The sequence below is a fragment of the Monodelphis domestica genome, chromosome 2, assembly GCF_027887165.1.
Source record: "Monodelphis domestica isolate mMonDom1 chromosome 2, mMonDom1.pri, whole genome shotgun sequence".
Lineage (NCBI taxonomy): Eukaryota > Metazoa > Chordata > Mammalia > Didelphimorphia > Didelphidae > Monodelphis > Monodelphis domestica.
The window spans coordinates 253,301,339-253,319,385 of NC_077228.1; the positions used below are offsets into that span (position 1 = coordinate 253,301,339).

Here is an 18,047-nt window from a genome sequence, read left to right on the forward strand (position 1 = left end):
TATCTTGGTGTAGGGTGTGAGGTGTTGATCTAAACCTAATCTCTCCCACACTATCTTCCAGTTTTCCCAGCAGTTTTTATCGAATAGTGGATTTTTGTCCCAAAAGCTGGGATCTTTGGGTTTATCATATACTGTCTTGCTGAGGTCGCTTTCCCCCAGTCTATTCCACTGATCTTCCTTTCTGTCTCTTAGCCAGTACCAAATTGTTTTGATGACTGCTGCTTTGTAATATAGTTTAAGGTCTGGGACTGCAAGGCCCCCATCATATGTGTTTTTTTTTTTCATTATTTCCTTGGATATCCTTGATCTTTTGTTATTCCAGATGAATTTTGTTATGGTTTTTTCTAAATCAGTAAAGAAATATTTTGGGAGTTCAATGGGTATGGCACTAAATAGATAAATAAGTTTGGGTAGGATGGTCATTTTTATTATATTGGCTTGTCCTATCCATGAGCAGTTAATGTTTTTCCAATTGCTCAAGTCTAGTTTTAGTTGTGTGGAGAGTGTTTTGTAGTTGTGTTCATATAGTTCCTGTGTTTGTCTCGGGAGATAGATTCCGAAGTATTTAATTTTGTCTAAGGTGATTTTGAATGGGATTTCTCTTTCTAGTTTTTGCTGCTGAGCTGTGTTGAAGATATATAGAAAAGCTGATGACTTATGTGGATTTATTTTGTATCCTGCAACTTTGCTAAGATTGTTGATTATTTCAATTAGCTTTTTGGTTGAATCTCTAGGATTCTTTAAGTAGACCATCATGTCATCTGCAAAGAGTGATAACTTGGTCTCCTCCTTGCCTATTTTGATGCCTTCAATTTCTTTTTCTTCTCTAATTGCTACTGCTAGTGTTTCTAGTACAATGTCAAATAGTAGAGGTGATAATGGGCATCCTTGTTTCACTCCTGATCTTATTGGGAATGCGTCTAGTTTATCCCCATTGCAGATTATATTAGCTGATGGTTTTAGATATATACTGTTTATTATTTTTAGGAATGACCCTTCTATTCCTATGCTTTCTAGTGTTTTTAATAGGAATGGGTGTTGTATTTTATCAAATGCTTTTTCTGCGTCTATTGAGATAATCATGTGGTTCTTGCTGGTTTGTTTGTTGATGTGGTCAATTATGTGGATGGTTTTCCTAATGTTGAACCAGCCCTGCATCCTTGGTATAAATCCTACTTGATCATGGTGGATGACCCTTCTGATCACTTGTTGGAGTCTTTTTTCTAGTATCCTATTTAAGATTTTTTGCATCTATATTCATTAGGGAGATTGGCCTATAGTTTTCTTTCTCTGTTTTTGACCTGCCTGGTTTTGGAATCAGTACCATGTTTGTGTCATAAAAGGAGTTTGGTAGAACTCCCTCTTTGCTTATTATGTCAAATAGTTTGTATAGTATTGGGACTAACTGTTCTTTGAATGTTTGATAGAATTCACTGGTGAATCCATCAGGCCCTAGGGATTTTTCTTTGATGGCTTGTTGGATTTCATTTTCTGATATGGGATTATTTAAGAATTCTCTTTCTTCTTCTGTTAGTCTAGGCAGTTTGTATTTTTGTATATATTCATCCATATCACCTAAATTTGTGTATTTATTGCCATATAATTGGGCAAAGTAATTTTTAATGATTGCCTTAATTTCCTCTTCATCGGAGGTGATGTCCCCCTTTTCATCTTTGATGCTGTTAATTTGCTTTTCTTCCTTCCTTTTTTTAATTAGATTGACCAGTACTTTGTCTATTTTGTCTGCCTTTTCAAAGTACCAGCTTCTTGTCTTATTTATTAAATCAATAGTTCTATCACTTTCAATTTTATTAATTTCTCCCTTAATTTTTAGGATTTCTAGTTTGGTTTTCTGCTGGGGGTTTTAATTTGATCGTTTTCGAGTTTTTTTATTTGCATTTCCAATTGATTGATCTCTGCTCTCCATAGTTTGTTGATATATGCACTCAGGGATATGAATTTACCTCTAATTACTGCTTTGGCTGCATCCCAAAAGGTTTGAAAGGATGTCTCACCATTGTCATTTTCCTTGATGAAATTGTTAATTGTTTCTATGATTTCTTCTCTAACTAAATGATTTTGGAGTATCATATTGTTTAATTTCCAATTAGTTTTTGATTTGGTTTTCCATGTACCATTACTGAATATTATTTTTATTGCCTTGTGATCTGAAAAGGCTGCATTTATTATTTCTGCTTTTCTGCATTTGTGTACCATATTTCTGTGACCTAATGTATGGTCAATCTTTGTGAATGTGCCATGTGATGCTGAGAAGAAAGTGTATTCCTTTTTATCCCTATTTATTTTTCTCCATATGTCTATTAATTCTAATTTTTCTAAGATTTCATTCACTTCTTTTACCTCTTTCTTATTTATTTTTTGATTTGATTTATCTAAATTTGATAATGGTTGGTTTAAGTCTCCCACTAATATGGTTTTACTGTCTATTTCTTCCTTTAATTCTCCTAGTTTCTCCATTAGAAATTTGGGTGCTATATTATTTGGTGCATACATGTTGATTAGTGATGATATTTCCTTATTATCTAAAGTCCCTTTTAGCAAAATATAATTACCTTCCCTATCCCTTTTGATCAGGTCTATTTTTGCTTTGGCTTTATCAGATATCATGATTACCACTCCTGCCTTCTTTCTGTCAGTTGAGGCCCAGAAGGTCTTATTCCATCCTTTAATTCTGACCTTGTGGGTATCAACCCGCCTCATGTGTGTTTCTTGAAGACAGCATATGGTAGGGTTTTGGATTCAAATCCATTCTGCTATTCGTCTACGTTTTATGGGTGAGTTCATCCCATTCATGTTCAAAGTTATGACTGTCATTTGTGGATTCCCTGGCATTATGATATCCTTCCCTAGTTCTAACCTTTTCTTCTTCAGCTCTACCTTTTATTCCAGTGATTTACTTTAAATCAGTCCCCTTTGTTCCTTCCCTTGATAGGTTTCCTTTTTTAGTCCTTCCCTTTTTGTTCCCTCCCCCTCCCCCCTCTCTTTCCCTTCCCTTTTGTTTTCCCTTCCCTCCTACCCCCCCCTTGGTTTTCCCTTCTCCCTACCCTTGTTGGGTAAGATAGAATTCAAGATCCCAGTGAATCTGGGTGTTTTTCCCTCTCAGAGTTGATTTCCCTGAGATTAAGGTTTAAGTAAAAATCCTCTTCCTCTCCTTCTTATAGGAGTTTCCTTCCCTTCCCCTTCCCATGTGAATCTTTGTGTGAGAAAGATTATTTTATTTGGTCTTTCTTTTCCCCCTATTTACACATTACATTTCCCCCACATGTTAGTATACATAGATTGATATAAATGTAGTCCTTATAGAAGAGAGTTTGAGTAAAAGAAGAAGATAACATTTTTCTCCTTTTCCCTTTCCTTCATATTTACCTTTTCAGGTATTCCATGCTCTTTGTTTTTCGGTGCCAAACTTTCCACAGAGCTCTGGTCTTTTCTTTGCAAAAACTTGGAAATCTTCTATTTTGTTGAATGCCCATACTTTCCCTTGGAAGTATAGAGTCAGTTTTGCTGGATAGCTGATTCTTGGTTGACGACCCAGCTCTCTTGCCTTTCTGAAGATCATGTTCCATGCTTTATGATCATTCAGAGTAGAAATTGCAAGGTCTTAGGATTTTTTCTTTTGTTTGAGAGCTTTGGAATTTGGCAATTACATTCCTGTGAGTTGTCTTTTGGGGGTTTAGTGTAGAGGGTGTTCTGTGAGCTCTGTCAGTGGCTGTATTTCCCCCTTGTTCTAGAATCTCTGGGCAATTTTCTTTGATTATATCTTGTATTATGATGTGGAGTTTGCTGTTTATTTCTGGATTTTCTGGAAGCCCAATTATTCTTAAATTATCTCTTCTCCCTCTACTTCCCAAATCTGTCACCCTGTGAGTGAGATATTTCATGTTTTCTTCTAATTTCTTGGTCTTTTGGCTTTGCTTTATTAGTTCTTGCTTTAAAACCTGGTTTTCCTTTTCAGCTTGGTCAAACTGGTTTTGTAGATGTGTGAATTTCTTTTGCATTATTTCCCATTTTTCCTCCCAGAAGGCTTCCATCTTTTTGATCATTTCTGATTCATATTCTTAATGGGTTTGTGGAGAGTTTCCATTTCCTTTGGAAAGTTTCAGAGCATTTGCTTGTGTTTCCTCTTCTATCTCCTCTGTGTTTTGTATTTTTGCTCAATAAAATGTGTCCAAAGTCGCCCCCTTCTTCTTGGTGTGTAAGATCCAAGTGACTTTGCAATGTGAAAGACCTGGGAAAATATACTTGCATTTACCCCAAAATTCACTAAAACACTACCCATTGTTATACCTGGAGCAATTAGAAGAACCTGAGAAAATCCAAATTTTAACATCTTTGTATGAAATACCTAAAGATATTCCATAAGGGGGTGTTTGCAAAACATCAAAATGACATGGGTAGGATTAAGTCTGTGACACCAGTCAGAATTGAAGTCAGGGATGGAATGTTGCCTAAGATACCTCAGTACAAATTAAGTAAAGAAGCAAAGGAAGAAATAACACCAATCATAAATAGCTTGTTAGAACAAGGCATTTTAAGATCTACAGTGTCTGAATCCAAGAGTCCAATTCTAGCTATTAAAAAGAACAAGCTTAATGAAGATGGAATGCCATGTTGGAGATTTGTGAAATTATTATCTCCCACTTAAAATAATCCCCTAATACATTTCCTGAGTGGTATGTTCATCTCCACTTCATAAGTCACTCTTCCATTAAAATCTAGCTTAGAAACCATCTTTTTGGATGAAGATGGTCTTTCTCTATCCCTTCAGTAGCTGATACTCTCCTTCCTAAAGTGTTTAACTACTTTGTCTATATTTATATTCATTAACAATGTTTAATTGGTTCAGTAGGGTTCAAATCTTCATGACCCCATTTGGGCTTTTCTTGGCAATGATACTGGGATGGTTTGCCTTTAACTTCTTTAGCTCATTTTATAGATAAGGAAACTGAGGCAAATTGGGTTAAGTGGGTTTCCCTGGGACACATAGCTAGGAAGTGTCTAAGGCCCAATTTGAACTCAGGAAGAGTCTCTCCCAATTTAGATCCAGCATTTGTTTTCAGGTCCATGTAGGGTCTTTCCACCCCAAGATATGATAAAGCTTGTATTATATTAGGATAAACTCTGGCTGAACCAAGATTAACACTGAAGTACAGATTTGGAGGTAAGTGGAAAGATAGAGCATTTGTATAGCATTTGTCAGTTTTCAAAGTGCTTTCATATCCATTATCTCATTTGATTCTCTCTCTTTTTTTAAACCCTTACCTTCCATCTTAGAATCAATACTGTGCATTTGAACCCAGGACCTTCCATCTCTAGGTCTGGCTCTCAATGTACTGAGCCACTTAACTTCCCCCATTTGATTTTTATTAATAAGAATAAGATGGGGTAGTCAGGTCAATAATATTGTTCCCATTTTATTAGCTGAGGCTTGCAGAGAGTTATTTTTTCAAAGTCACACATTGGGTCTCAAACCCAATTCATTTCTCCTAATTTAATATATATTGCATCTCGAATTAAAGATTTATACCAATATAGTCTATGTTACTATAAAATAAAATCTGTTACCTTCAGGTTGTTCATTCTGAGTTATATTTTGTTTAGGGAAATATATTATAAATAGTAGAGTGAAAATTAAAAAAAAATATTCTCATATAAAATGTTTTCTCCACAGTGTAGCTGAGAAGGGATTGTCCCTAGGAGGATCTGAAGGAGGGGTAAGTTGTTTACTATTATTGTTTTGCTTTTTATTAGAAAAGAATTTAAAAAACTTTATTTGGGGGAGGCAGCTGTGTGGCTCAGTGGATTGAGAGCCAGGCCCTGAGATGGGAGGTCCTTGGTTCAAATCTGGTCTCAGACACTTCCCATCTGTATTGATCCCCATTGCCTAGCCCTTACCACTCTTCTGCCTTAGAACCAATACACAGTACTGATTCTAAGACAGAAGGTAAGGGTTTAAAAACAAACAAACAAACTTTATTGGAAGGATATGAGAAGTTACCAGGAAGAAGGGTATTTTTTTCTTTCTTGATCATCTTCCTATGTGGTTTGAAATATAGAAATACTTATTTGCCAAATACTCATTATTATTACCTAGTCACTATTAACTTATATGTGTATTGGTATTGTTCACCTTTCATTGCTTCTTTTAAAGGAAGCCTGCCTAGAAAGATTTTTTAAAAATTGAGACTTTACCACTTATTCTTCAAATAAATTCTAAGTAAGTAGTAGAATGCTATAAGGGTCAGCTACGAGGCACAGTGAATATAGTATTGGAGTCAAGAAGACTCATCTTTTGGGTTCAAATCTAGCCTCAGACATTTACTAGCTATGTGATCCTGGGCAAGTTACTTAAATCTGTTTGCCTCAGTTTCCCCATCTGTACAAAGAGCTAGAAAAGGAAATGGCAAAACACTCCAGTAACTTTGCCAAGAAAATCCCAAAAGGGGTCCATAGAATTGGACACAACTGAAAAATGATTAAACAATAATAGAAAAATAAGTTCAGAAAATAGGCTATATATTTATAAAGTTTCATGTAAAATTTAACAGTAGTAATGACGAAAGTGATTTTTCTTAAGCCAAAACAGCACATTTAGAGGTTAGATAGCTCTCTTTAGTAGATATTTTGTATCATTCTGAAAGGTATTGCCATCTATTTCAAAGCATGTAGTAGGGAACAGGGATAATTTAAGCAATTGATATAATGTCAAATGCAGCTTAATTTTAAAGAGCCTCCTGAATCAAGACTTCTTCTGTAAAGATTAAAATTTAGGGGAGACTGAGGCAAGATAGAAATTAGTTTCTCTCTGTAAGGAGTATTATATTTTTATGAGGTTTATTAAAGGTTAAGGATTAAAGAAAATACAGAATAAGAAAGCACATGTCTAGGCCAGAGAGGCCTAGACAAGATAACCTCACATCATGAAAGAGACACGTCTGCTCCAAAATGGAAGTCTAAAAGAGGCCGAGCCTATTCACAACCAGGTTTAAATACCCCATCTCGCTCTCAGCCCAGGTGAGAATTCAGTGAGATTAGAGGGCATTCTGGGGAAGTGGAGCAAGGATTTCTGGGGGGTTGAAGTCCTGGATTTGAGTCTATTTTTATACTTCACAGTATTGTCATAATTTTGAGCTGTTGAAGACACATCAACAAAGCAGTGTAATAGTGGAAAGAGCACAGGATTTAGAGTGAGAGAATAGGAATTCAGGTCCTGACTTTGCTATTTACCACCTCTGAGGGACTTTATACTAATTTTGCTTAACTCTTCTGAATATCAGTTTTTTCATCTTTAAAATAAGAGATTTGGGCTAGAATATTCATAAGTTTCTCTTATCTGTAAATTGATGAACCTTCTATAATTTCAAACACATGCGTTATACCATTTTCAAATATAAGTGAGGAGTTCCTCACTTATAATGAGACAATTTTTTTCTGACTATTTCATTTTGAAGTGGATTTTAAGAAGAAATCATGACTGCATGTATGCTTTATCCTGAATGTGAATCATTTACTTCATCTGATTGGCTGTCTCTCGAAATTGTGAGATAAGGAGATAATATTTCCCTTTTACATTTCTCTATAACATTTCCCTTTTAAGTGCTGATCAAAACCCTTAATAAGTATCCTCTACAGAAAACCCTTTTATAGACAGTATGTCTTATTCTTATTTTGTAGATGAGAAAAATTATATTCAGAACAAATAAGTTAGTAAGCAAGCATTTGGATATGACATCGTTCAGCTAGCTATTAAGTGATAGAGCCTGGACCAAAACGAAAGTCTCCTGACCTTGAGTCTAGTATTTTGTTTCCACTACAGTACAGAATCAAATAAACAGAGCACTGAAAAGTGGAAACTACCTATATGAAAAGATTTACTAAAATCAAGCACTTTTGGAATATTTGCTCTTTTGGTTTTTTCCCACTCATCATCTCTATTGCCATCAATATTGAGAGAATAACAATGGAACACTTTGAAAAAAAAAAACCAAACCTAAATCTAGTTGCTAGAAGACTAAAAGCAAAGGGCAACTTGGTGGCTCAATGGATAGAGGGCCAGATCTAGAACCAGGAGGCCCTGGATTCAAATCTGACCTCAGATACTTCATAGTTATGTGATCCAGCTCTTCTGCCTTGGTACTGATACTTAGTATTGATTCTAAGACAAATGTAAAGGTTTTTCATTTTATTTTATTTCATTATTTATTTTTTTAGTCTTAAATTTCATTTAATTAATTAATTTAAAATATTTTTCCATGGTTACATGATTTATATTCTTTCTCTCCCATCCTTCCCCCCCTCCTTTAGCCAACACACAATTCTACTGGGTTTTACATTGTCATTGATCAAGACCTATATCCACATTATTAATATTTCCATAGGGTGATCATTTAGAATCTACATCCCTGATCACATCCCCATTAACACATGTGCTCAAGCATTTGTGTTTCTTCGGTATTTCTACTCCCACAATTCTTTCTCTGGATGTGCATAGTGTTGTTTCTCATAAGTCCCTCAGAATTGTCCTGGATCATCGCATTACTACTAGTAGTCCATTACATTCGATTGTGCCACAGTGTATCCATCTGTGTATAATGTTCTCCTGATTCTGCTCCTCTTACTCTGCATCAATTCCTGGAGGTCATTCCAGTTCACATGGAATTCCTCCAGTTCATTATTTCTTTTAGCACGATAGTATTCTAACACCAACATTTACCAAAATTTGTTCAGCCATTCCCCAATTGAAGAACAGCCCCTCTTTTTCCAATATTTTTGCCACCACAAAGAGTGCAGCTATGAATATTCTTGTAAAGGTCTTTTTCCTTATTATCTCTTTGGGGTACAAACCCAGCAGTGCTATGGCTGGATCAAAGGACAGGCAGTGTTTTAGCACCCCTTGGGCATAGTTCCAAATTGCCATCCAGAATGGTTGGATCAATTCACAATCCCACCAGCAGTGCATTAATGTCCCAATTTTGCCACATCCCCTCCAATATTTATTACTTTCCTTTGCTGTCATGTTAGCCAATCTGCTAGGTTTAAGGTGATACCTCAGAATTGTTTTGATGTGCATTTCTCTAATAAGAGATTTAGAACACTTTCATGTGCTTATTGATAGTTTTGATTTCTTTATCTGAAAATTGCCTATTCCTGTCCTTTGCCCGCTGTAATATTTATAGGGAAAGAATGAGGTGGATATGAAGAACAGAGGATATGGAAGGTTTTGTAGTATGGAATGGAGTTGAAGGGAGAGAGGGAATATAGCTGTCAGCGAGGCAAAGGAGAGAGATGCCCCCTGCCGAGAGGCTATCTTTGAACAAAATGGGGTGTCCAAGAAATGAGCCACTTATGATAGCCTGCAGGGATGTCTTCTCTATGGATTGATGGTGAAGATGCCCCAGAGCAGGTAAACATGGACCCTCCTGAGGCACAAGCCTTTCCCCAGACTTTGGTCACCCAGCAGGGGTCTGATAAGGACCATTTCTAGTTGGGTGACTGAACTGAGGTTCAGCTCCCTCTATGCCCCAGAAAAGATGGTCCACTTATCTGACAGTGATATTCAAATAAGATACATTTTAATAACCAGTTCAGATTGGAGAGGTATCAGGGAAAAGGGAAGAGGGATGTCCCTAAATAAGATTGGAGTATTTCTCAGCTCTGGAGCTGAGGCCAGGCCTCACAGGCTGGTGGAGGGTTTCTCTTATTCCTGTCTATGCTATATCTGTGCTAGTTTTCTTAATCTCAATATCTTAGCACTAAATAGCAAGCAACAAGAAAGTTCTGACTTTCAGATCTGGTTGGGCCTTGGTTCAGATCTCTTTGGGCTGGAGAAAATAGAGGCACCTCTATCCGGAGACTGGGAAGCTAAGCCCCTCCCACTTCCAACTCCAGGAAGGAAGTGCTAGTTACAAGACCAACTGCCACTCCCAGTTGCCCCTTCCCCCACCAACTGTCAGTTTTTTCAATTTCTTCTCTCTCTAATATTCCCACTGTTGCTTGTTCCAACACAGTGGCAGAAAGTCCAGAACTTGTTTTAGTTTCTTTTCCACACCATTTATCAATTGAGGAATCATTTGATTTTTTTGTACAATTGATTTAGCTCCTTATATATTTGAATAATTAGACCTTTGTCAGAGGTTTTTGTTATAAAGACTCCTATCTCTTTTAATCAAATTTATTTTTACTTTGGCTTTGTCAGATATCATGACTGAGATTCCTGCCTTCTTTTTCTCAATTGATACCCAATAGATTTTGCTCCAGCCTTTTACCTTTACCCGTGGGTGTCTCATGTGTGTTTTTTTCCAAACAAAATATAGTAGGATTTGGGTTTCTAATCTGCTCTGCTATTTGCTTCCATTTTATGGGTGAGTTCATCCCATTCATATTCAGAATTATGATTACCACCTGTGTATTCTCCATCATTTTGATTTCCTCTCCTAGTCCTGCCCTTTCTTCTTTCACTATTTCCTTGTACACCAGTGTTTTACTTTTAATCAGTCCCCCTATTCCCCACCCTTGTTTTCCTTTTCTTTCCACCTCCTTCCTTATTATTCTCCTCTTATTTTTCTTTAGGGTCTATTAAATTACCCCCCCCCCTTCCCTCCATTTTTGTACTCCTCATCCCACTCTCCTCCTTGGTTTTTTCCTCTCAGCTTTCCTGTAAGGTAAGATAGATTTTGATACCCTAATGGATCTAGATGCTCTTCCCTCTCAGCATCAATTCCACTGAGAGTAAGATTTAAATATTACCTCTTCTTTTCCTTCTTATAATAGTATTCTTCCACTCCCCTTCCCATGCACTGTTTTATGTGGTATAGATGATCCTATTTTTCTTACTCCTTCAAGTTTCTCTTGGTGCCATCTTCTATTCCTCCCTTTTCTTTTATTGCATATCATCTTAAACCATTTAGTACCTTAACCTCTACCTGTGAATAATTCTTCTAACTGCTACAATAGTGAATACAATTTTTGAATGTTACAATTAACAATTTGTTCTTACTGAAGCCCTTAAAAAAAAAAAGAAAAAAATTCCCCCCCTTTCTTATTTACCTTTTCATGTTTCTCTTGATTTTTGTATTTGGATATCAAATTTTCCTTTTAGTTCTGGTCTTTTCTTTACAAATACATGGAAATCTTCTATTTTGTTAAATGTACATAGTTTTCCCTGGAAGTATTTAGTTAATTTTGATGGGTAGGTGATCCTTGGTTGTAGACCCATTTTTCTTGGCTTTATGAATATTGTATTCCAAGCCTTGTGGTCCTTTAGTGTGGAGGCTTCTAGATCCTGTGTAATCCTGATTGGTGTTCCTTGACATCTGACTTGTCTCTTTCTAGCTACTTGCAAAATTTTCTCCTTAGCTTGGAAGCTCTTGAATTGGCAATAACATTCCTGGGGGTTGTCTTTTGAGGATTTAATGAAGAGGGTGATCTTTGGACTCTTTCAATGTCTATTTTGCCATCTTGTTGAAGAACATCAGGGCATTTTTCTTGAATAATTCCTTGTAGTATGATGTCAAGGTTTCTGTTTATTTCCAGATTTTCAGGTAGGCCTTTGATTCTCACATTGTCTCTCCTGGACATGTTTTCAACGTCAACCATCTTCTTAATGAGATATTTCATGTTTCCTTGTATTGTCATTCATTTGATTTTTCTTTATTAATTCTTGCTGTCTTGTGAGATCATTGACTTCTACTTGCCCAATTCTAGTTTTTCAAGACTGGTTTTCAGCTAAGATCTTTTGATTTTCCTTTTTGGTTTAGTCAATTGTGCTCTTCATGGTTTCCATCAGATCAATTCTGGTATTCAATTTGCTTATCATTTAATTTCATTTCTGAGTTTCTTTTTCTGAGTGGGAGATTCTGTCTTTTAAACTGTTATTTTCTTTTTTAACTATGTCCCACTTTTTCTTTCCAAGTTTCTTTTATCTTTCTCATAATCACAAATCTGAATTCCTCAAGAGCTTGTGTCCTGTTTCCATTTTTTGGGGAATGTTTTGGATGTTTACTTGTGAGAAAAACTAAAAGAAAACTCTTTTCTCACTCTAATCTTTCTAAAGCTTTATTAAAAGCAAAAGCAACTGGAGTTTCCCCTGGCTGAAATTAACTAACTTTCACTTTGAATTGAGTACTACTAATCCCATACTACTAATCCCACCCTCATTCATGAGAGCGAGAGAGCTCTTGGTCTGGGATTGGTCCTTATATAGACCAATCCTGCTCCCAGAAGCAGGGGTGGGGGTATGGTCTCTCCCTAGCACAGGATTGGTTCATTCAAGACCAATCTCATTTCAGGAAATAGGGGGAGGGACCACTGGGGCATGCTGGGAAATGCAGTCCTCAGTCAGGATATATTTTAAAACCCACTCTTGTTTATAGCCCTCTTCACCTCTCTTGCTTGTCTCCTATCACTCTTCTGTCACTACCTCTTTTTTCATCCTTGTATAAGATGATGAAGTGACCTTACTTACCTGTTCAAAAAATCCTATTCCATGCCATTTCTTCCAATAAATAACCACCTCTATCATCTCTATTCTATGACTTATTTCTGTCTACTACTGGCTTCACAATCACCTACAAGTTTGATAGTGTCTCGATCATCATCAAAAAAATTGTCCCTTGATCCTGCCATTACTGCTAACTACCATCAAATACCATCTTCTCTCCTTTATAGCTAAATTTCTTGAACAGATAATTTATAATAAATGCCTACAACTTTCTTACCTCACATTCTCTTCTTAACCTCTTAGAGTCTGATTCCTAACCTCATCATTGAACAGAAACTACTCTCTCCAAAGTTATTAATAATTTCTTAGTTGCCAAATCCAATGACCTTAATTTACATTTCCCTTGACCTCTCTGCAGCCTTTTACATTGATCACTCTCTTCTCCTTGACACTCCTTTCTCTAGGTTTTCAGGACATCATCTCTCCTACCTTTCTGACCATTCTTTTTCTCTTTTGTTCCTTATTGTGATAAGGAAATGACCTTAAAAGACTGATATAGATTTATTTATGGTCACCAAGGAATTCAGCTATGTAATTCCTAAATGAAACACTCAAGTCAGCTGCCAATTTTTATGGTGTTTTAATTACAAACAGGAGGAAGAAAGTATTAGAGGGAGAGAAAGAGAGAGGGAAAGGGGAGAGAAGGAAATAGGGGTTAAATACCCACTCTGCTTAGGCTGAGCCAAAGCGGGCCCAAGGTCCTGGATAGCCAAGGCAAAGAAAGAGATCAGTCCCTATCACTTATGTGACCAAAATGGAGAAAACAGTCTGTGGGCTCCTCCATCTCCAAGCACCAGGCTCCAAGCACCTCTCTCCCTCCTCACAGGAAGTCACGAGAACTCCTGAGCTGTCCTCTACCTCACTTCCTCTGTCTCACATGTGCCAATGGTGGCTCTAGCTTGACCTAGGATCGCTCAGAGGTCTGTCCTTTTTGCACATGTCTGTTGAAGGCTATATTCTCAAATAATTAAATCTTGAGTTTTGCTGCAGCCCTTCCTAATCTTGTTACCCTGAGTAGGGTGGAGATTGTAGTTTCCAAGACCTGATTCTGTTATTCCAAGTATCTCTATTGTTATTGATCTGGAAATAGCTAAATCCTATCTTCTAAAGAATGGTCTGAATAGGGTTGAGTAGTTTTGAAATTCACATTATCCATATTGTGTCCTTTAATCATAAAGGATCCTCAGGGTTCTGTCTGGGCCCTCTTCTTTTCGTGTACTCCTTGGTGGTACCATCAGCTCCCATGGATTTAGTTACTTTCTTATGTAAGATTTAAAAATTAATGTTCAATATTTCAAGTATTATTTTTGTAAAGTTTATTTTCTGACAAAATAGAACCATGTGATTAAGATTTTCTACCTGCTCAAAAATCCCCAACCCACCAAAACCACAATGGGAAGGAAAGCAAGAGATGGAATTTCACCTAATTTATATCCTGTCTACATTAGCACGTAATGACAGGAAGTGAGTAGGGTGCTGGGAATCATAGTTTTGCTGGGGATTGTAGCTTTTAGGGTAACATATTCAAATTACACACTTGATGATTCTCAAATCTACCTAATCTTCTCCAACCTCTGCTGATCTCCAATCTTGCATCTCCACCTGCCTATTAGACAGGATGTTTAGTATACATACATCTTGAACTAAACATGTCTTAAAGAGAACTCATAATCTTTCCCCCTAAGTCCCCTTCTCCCATTTTCCCTATTATTATGGAAGACAACAGTATCCTCTTAGCCCCTCATTGCAACCTGTAAGTCATGCTTGACTCATCACTCTCTCTCAGGCTCCATATTTTTCCAAGTTGCCAGTTGCCAAGGCCTATCAATTTAATCTCTGTAATATCTCTCAAAAAAAATCCCTTTCTCTGACACAGTCATCCCTTCGGTGTAGGCTCTTATCATCTCATGCCTGGACTAATTCCTTGTAGTGGGTGTACCTTCCTCAAGCCTTTTTTCATTCTAATCCACTAACCTATTTGGCTGAAGAGCCAAATTTTCCTGAAGTATAGATCTGATCATATTGTTTGTTCTTTTTCAAAGATGTGACAAAGTTTAAGTGGAGCAGAATTGCACAAAGTTATTAGTCACATTCTCTCTTCCAGAGTCATCGAAGTCCAGGCAAAACAAAATTTTTTTTCAACTTAAGACAAAAGTCAGGGTGACTGCCAATGGCTTGGGATGCTGCCTGACCAAGCTGTAAGCAGTACAGTGCCTGCTTCCACAACTTTCATGCTGTGACAATAAAAATAAAGAAGACAGAAGGAAAAAGATCAGTTAAAAGGGTCTTCATTAAATGAAAGAAAAATGTCTTGTTGCAGCAAAGCTCCTCTCTTTTCCCCTGCTCCATTCCCCTGAACCAGCTCCCAGTCCAATTCAAAGGTCCCTCCTGGGGGAGGGGACCCTCCCTAGCATGGGACTGGCCCATTCATAGGCCAATCTTATACCAGGAAGTAGGGGGAGGAGGAAACCCTGAGAGGTGCAAGGCATGCTGGGGAATTTAGTTCCAGCATACAGTCTTTTTCTTTCAAATCCCACATTGGCTATCGAAATAAATTGTTTGCACCTGCCCATTCCATTGTAGGGTCCGAGAAATCCCCCAAGAATGGAGACATGGAGACAATGCAAGTAAGAAAAGGACCACCATTTATTTCTAGCATGCTAGCCCTGTTCCAAGGAAGGAACCGTGCCTGGCTCGGCTAGGGGCACACCTTATATAGCATAGGAGGCTCGAATGAAATGTGAATAACAGGGTATTTCAGTTTGGCAGTTGCAGCTAGCTGAGGGGTTACAATACAGGGAGTGTCTGCTTAGCTGCTGGAATGGTTATGCTGACTTGGGCAAGAGTTTATCCCTGACCCCCAGAGGGAGGTCATTTTGACCTCCTTCATTCTCCACTTCTTTTTATGAAACATGAGGAATTGTCCTCATGGAGATGGCTTCATCATAAGGGGATGTTGCAAGGGGTTGGTAATGCTGCCTGAGGACCATGACCTAGACTGAATTAATGTGATCCTTGACAAAGGCTACTCAGCAATTAACTAGCCTCATATGATCAGCATCACAAGGATGTAAGGGAGCAAAGGAATTTCCCTGACAATATAGTCTGCCTGAGTTTATGGAGGTACAATGCCCATGACATCTCCCCCCTCTCCAAATGTTTAAGGGAAAAGGGGTGATGATCTCTGTATTCTGAAGCTTCTTCAGAGCTGAGAATAGTTGTAGAACTGTCCCTGGCTATTGTTAGGAGAGAGGTATTGACTATAGGAAATGTCCAAGGTTTCAGGCTGGAATAGTTGCTGCAGTTACAGTGGCATCTGGGTGACTCCCATGAGTGCTTCTACCCTAGAAGCAACTAGAGAAGTGACAAGGTTACAAATGCATACAAATACATATCCCACAGGGGAGTAGCCAAAACTTGAACAGGGATGGAAAGGCTGCAGACTCAGGGTTTTTATGGGCATGTCCTCAGTGAATGCCTGGGTCCTAGGTAGGTGGGGATCTGCTTGGAGATCTGAAGGATGTCCCACGACTGCTTTCCTCATTGGAAAACAGGTCACAAGGGGGGAGAGTCAGCCCCTAACAAAGAAGTGTAAAAACCAGAACTGGGGCAAAAACTAGAACACCAGATAGAAACAGAGAAAATTAGTACAATAGTAATTGATATCACACATTTGCATTTGGGTATCTTAGCCAACAAACTTCTTTAGAAATAATCTTCTGACAGGAATAGATCCCTTTAGGAAATCAGATTTCTCAGTTGTTTGCAGAGTTGGTATGTGACGTTTCTGTTAAAGAATCTATAAACACTTGAGTAACAACATTTTACAGATGAATTTCTTTACCCCAGATTCTGGGGGAAATACAAGAAAGCTTTGAGGTATATATTCAAGCTCAAAATCCAAACTTCAACTGTGGTAAATTAAGGCTACAAGTACAAGCCATCTATTAAAAAACTTCACCTACTTCTCAAAGTATGTTCCCTAACAATTTAAGAATTTTCAATTATTAACCTAATAGGTTATTTGCAGAAAGGGAAACGTTAATTTTACAATTTGCATTATGTGCTGATTATGGGAATTTGTCACAAAGGAAAAGGCCTACAGGGAAAATATTTCCTCATGTCCCAAGGACACATAGTGAGGGCTTCACGTACAGGCCAAAGCTATCACTGGCACATGTCATCATTGTATCACTCAAGGACTATCAGCCTAGATGGTCAGAAAAGGTCCATTCCCAGGTGAGCCCAGAATATGCCTCTGTAACCATCCCAGGACATTCTCTGACCTTTGTGTACTTTGTCACCATTAGATCCCAGAAGCCTTCTTTTACCTTAAAAGACAAGTCTCACCCATTTCAGCTGAGAGAAATTCTGTTTATCAGCAGTCCAGAAACAAATTTCCATACCCACAAACAAGCCTTTTATATCCCTACAAGACTGATCACTCAATTATTCTTATGTATTTTGGCAATAATTTACATATACTTTAGTCACAAAAACCTGAAATAAAGAACATGAATGCTGAATTGAGTAGCTCCATAGTAATATAAAACAGAGCTGTATCATCTCTTGGACCTAGGCCATCTGAAAGACTAAGACAAGATCAGTCAGGAATCACTTCAGGGTAACTGTCCAGAGAAATTATAGAATCATATGTGATTTTCCCACAACACATACATTAATTTTAGAAATTATCCCTCGGTCAGGGATCCAATTATAAGAGTAGAACATCTATCTGTTCTCTTTCACCTCCCTGTGTGTCTCCTTCTCTCTCTCTCTCTCTCTCTCTCTCTCTCTCTCTCTCTCTCTCTCTCTCTCTCTCTCTCTCTCTCTCTCTCTCTTCCTTCAAAACCCTCTGCTTAAAAAGCAGAGCAAGATTTCCATTCTTCCTTCCGTTGGCATCACTTTAATTGCTAATCGGTAACCCAAAAGAATTCTGATTCAAAGGATTACATCATTGAACCACTGCATCTTTAGCATAGTGCTCATCAATTATAAATTACTGATAATTTTAGCAGCAAGTCATATAACAATCATAAAATTCTGAGCAAGCATTTTTCACAAATATGCCATTTTTAACATCCTACCCTCTCCTTGGCTACTGTTCTGCAATATATATCTTTACACAGATCAAAAATGTAATCAAAGTATCAACCAACATACTCCCAAAGTTCATGTGAGGTAACTTATCAATTACATATCACTCAACTCATTTTAACATTCTGGACATGGAATGCTTGCAGTAAGATTGCACAGCTTTCAAACAAGCCTCTTGGTCAGACAGGGCTGGCAAAATTTGCTTGCTTGAGCATCTTAAAACCTCTGAAATATGCAATTAAAATATACTCATCTTTAAGTTCTGTCACAGAGTGGTTGTCAACTCTGTGAGGTCCCTTTTTCAGTCCCTAAGTATCAGTGTGGAACAATTATAAGCACTTCTTTCTCCTTCCTGTGTGCAAGGAAGGGGTTAATAGCTTGTGAGCAATTTATCCTAAGGCTGCTTGGCTTGATTTACATTTTAACCTTG

The 18,047-nt window shown here is 37.6% G+C and overlaps 1 protein-coding gene across 4 annotated transcripts in view; it reads left to right on the forward strand.

The window, feature by feature from the left end:
- Positions 1–18,047, forward strand: part of OGFOD3 (2-oxoglutarate and iron dependent oxygenase domain containing 3) — a 128,184-nt gene that overhangs the window by 56,043 nt on the left and 54,094 nt on the right. For all 4 annotated transcript variants that reach the window (XM_001374404.4, XM_007483430.3, XM_056817494.1 and 1 more), the window contains exon 4: positions 5,693–5,735. In XM_001374404.4, coding sequence (XP_001374441.1) covers positions 5,693–5,735 — 43 coding nt within the window. The remainder of the gene's footprint in view (positions 1–5,692; positions 5,736–18,047) is intronic.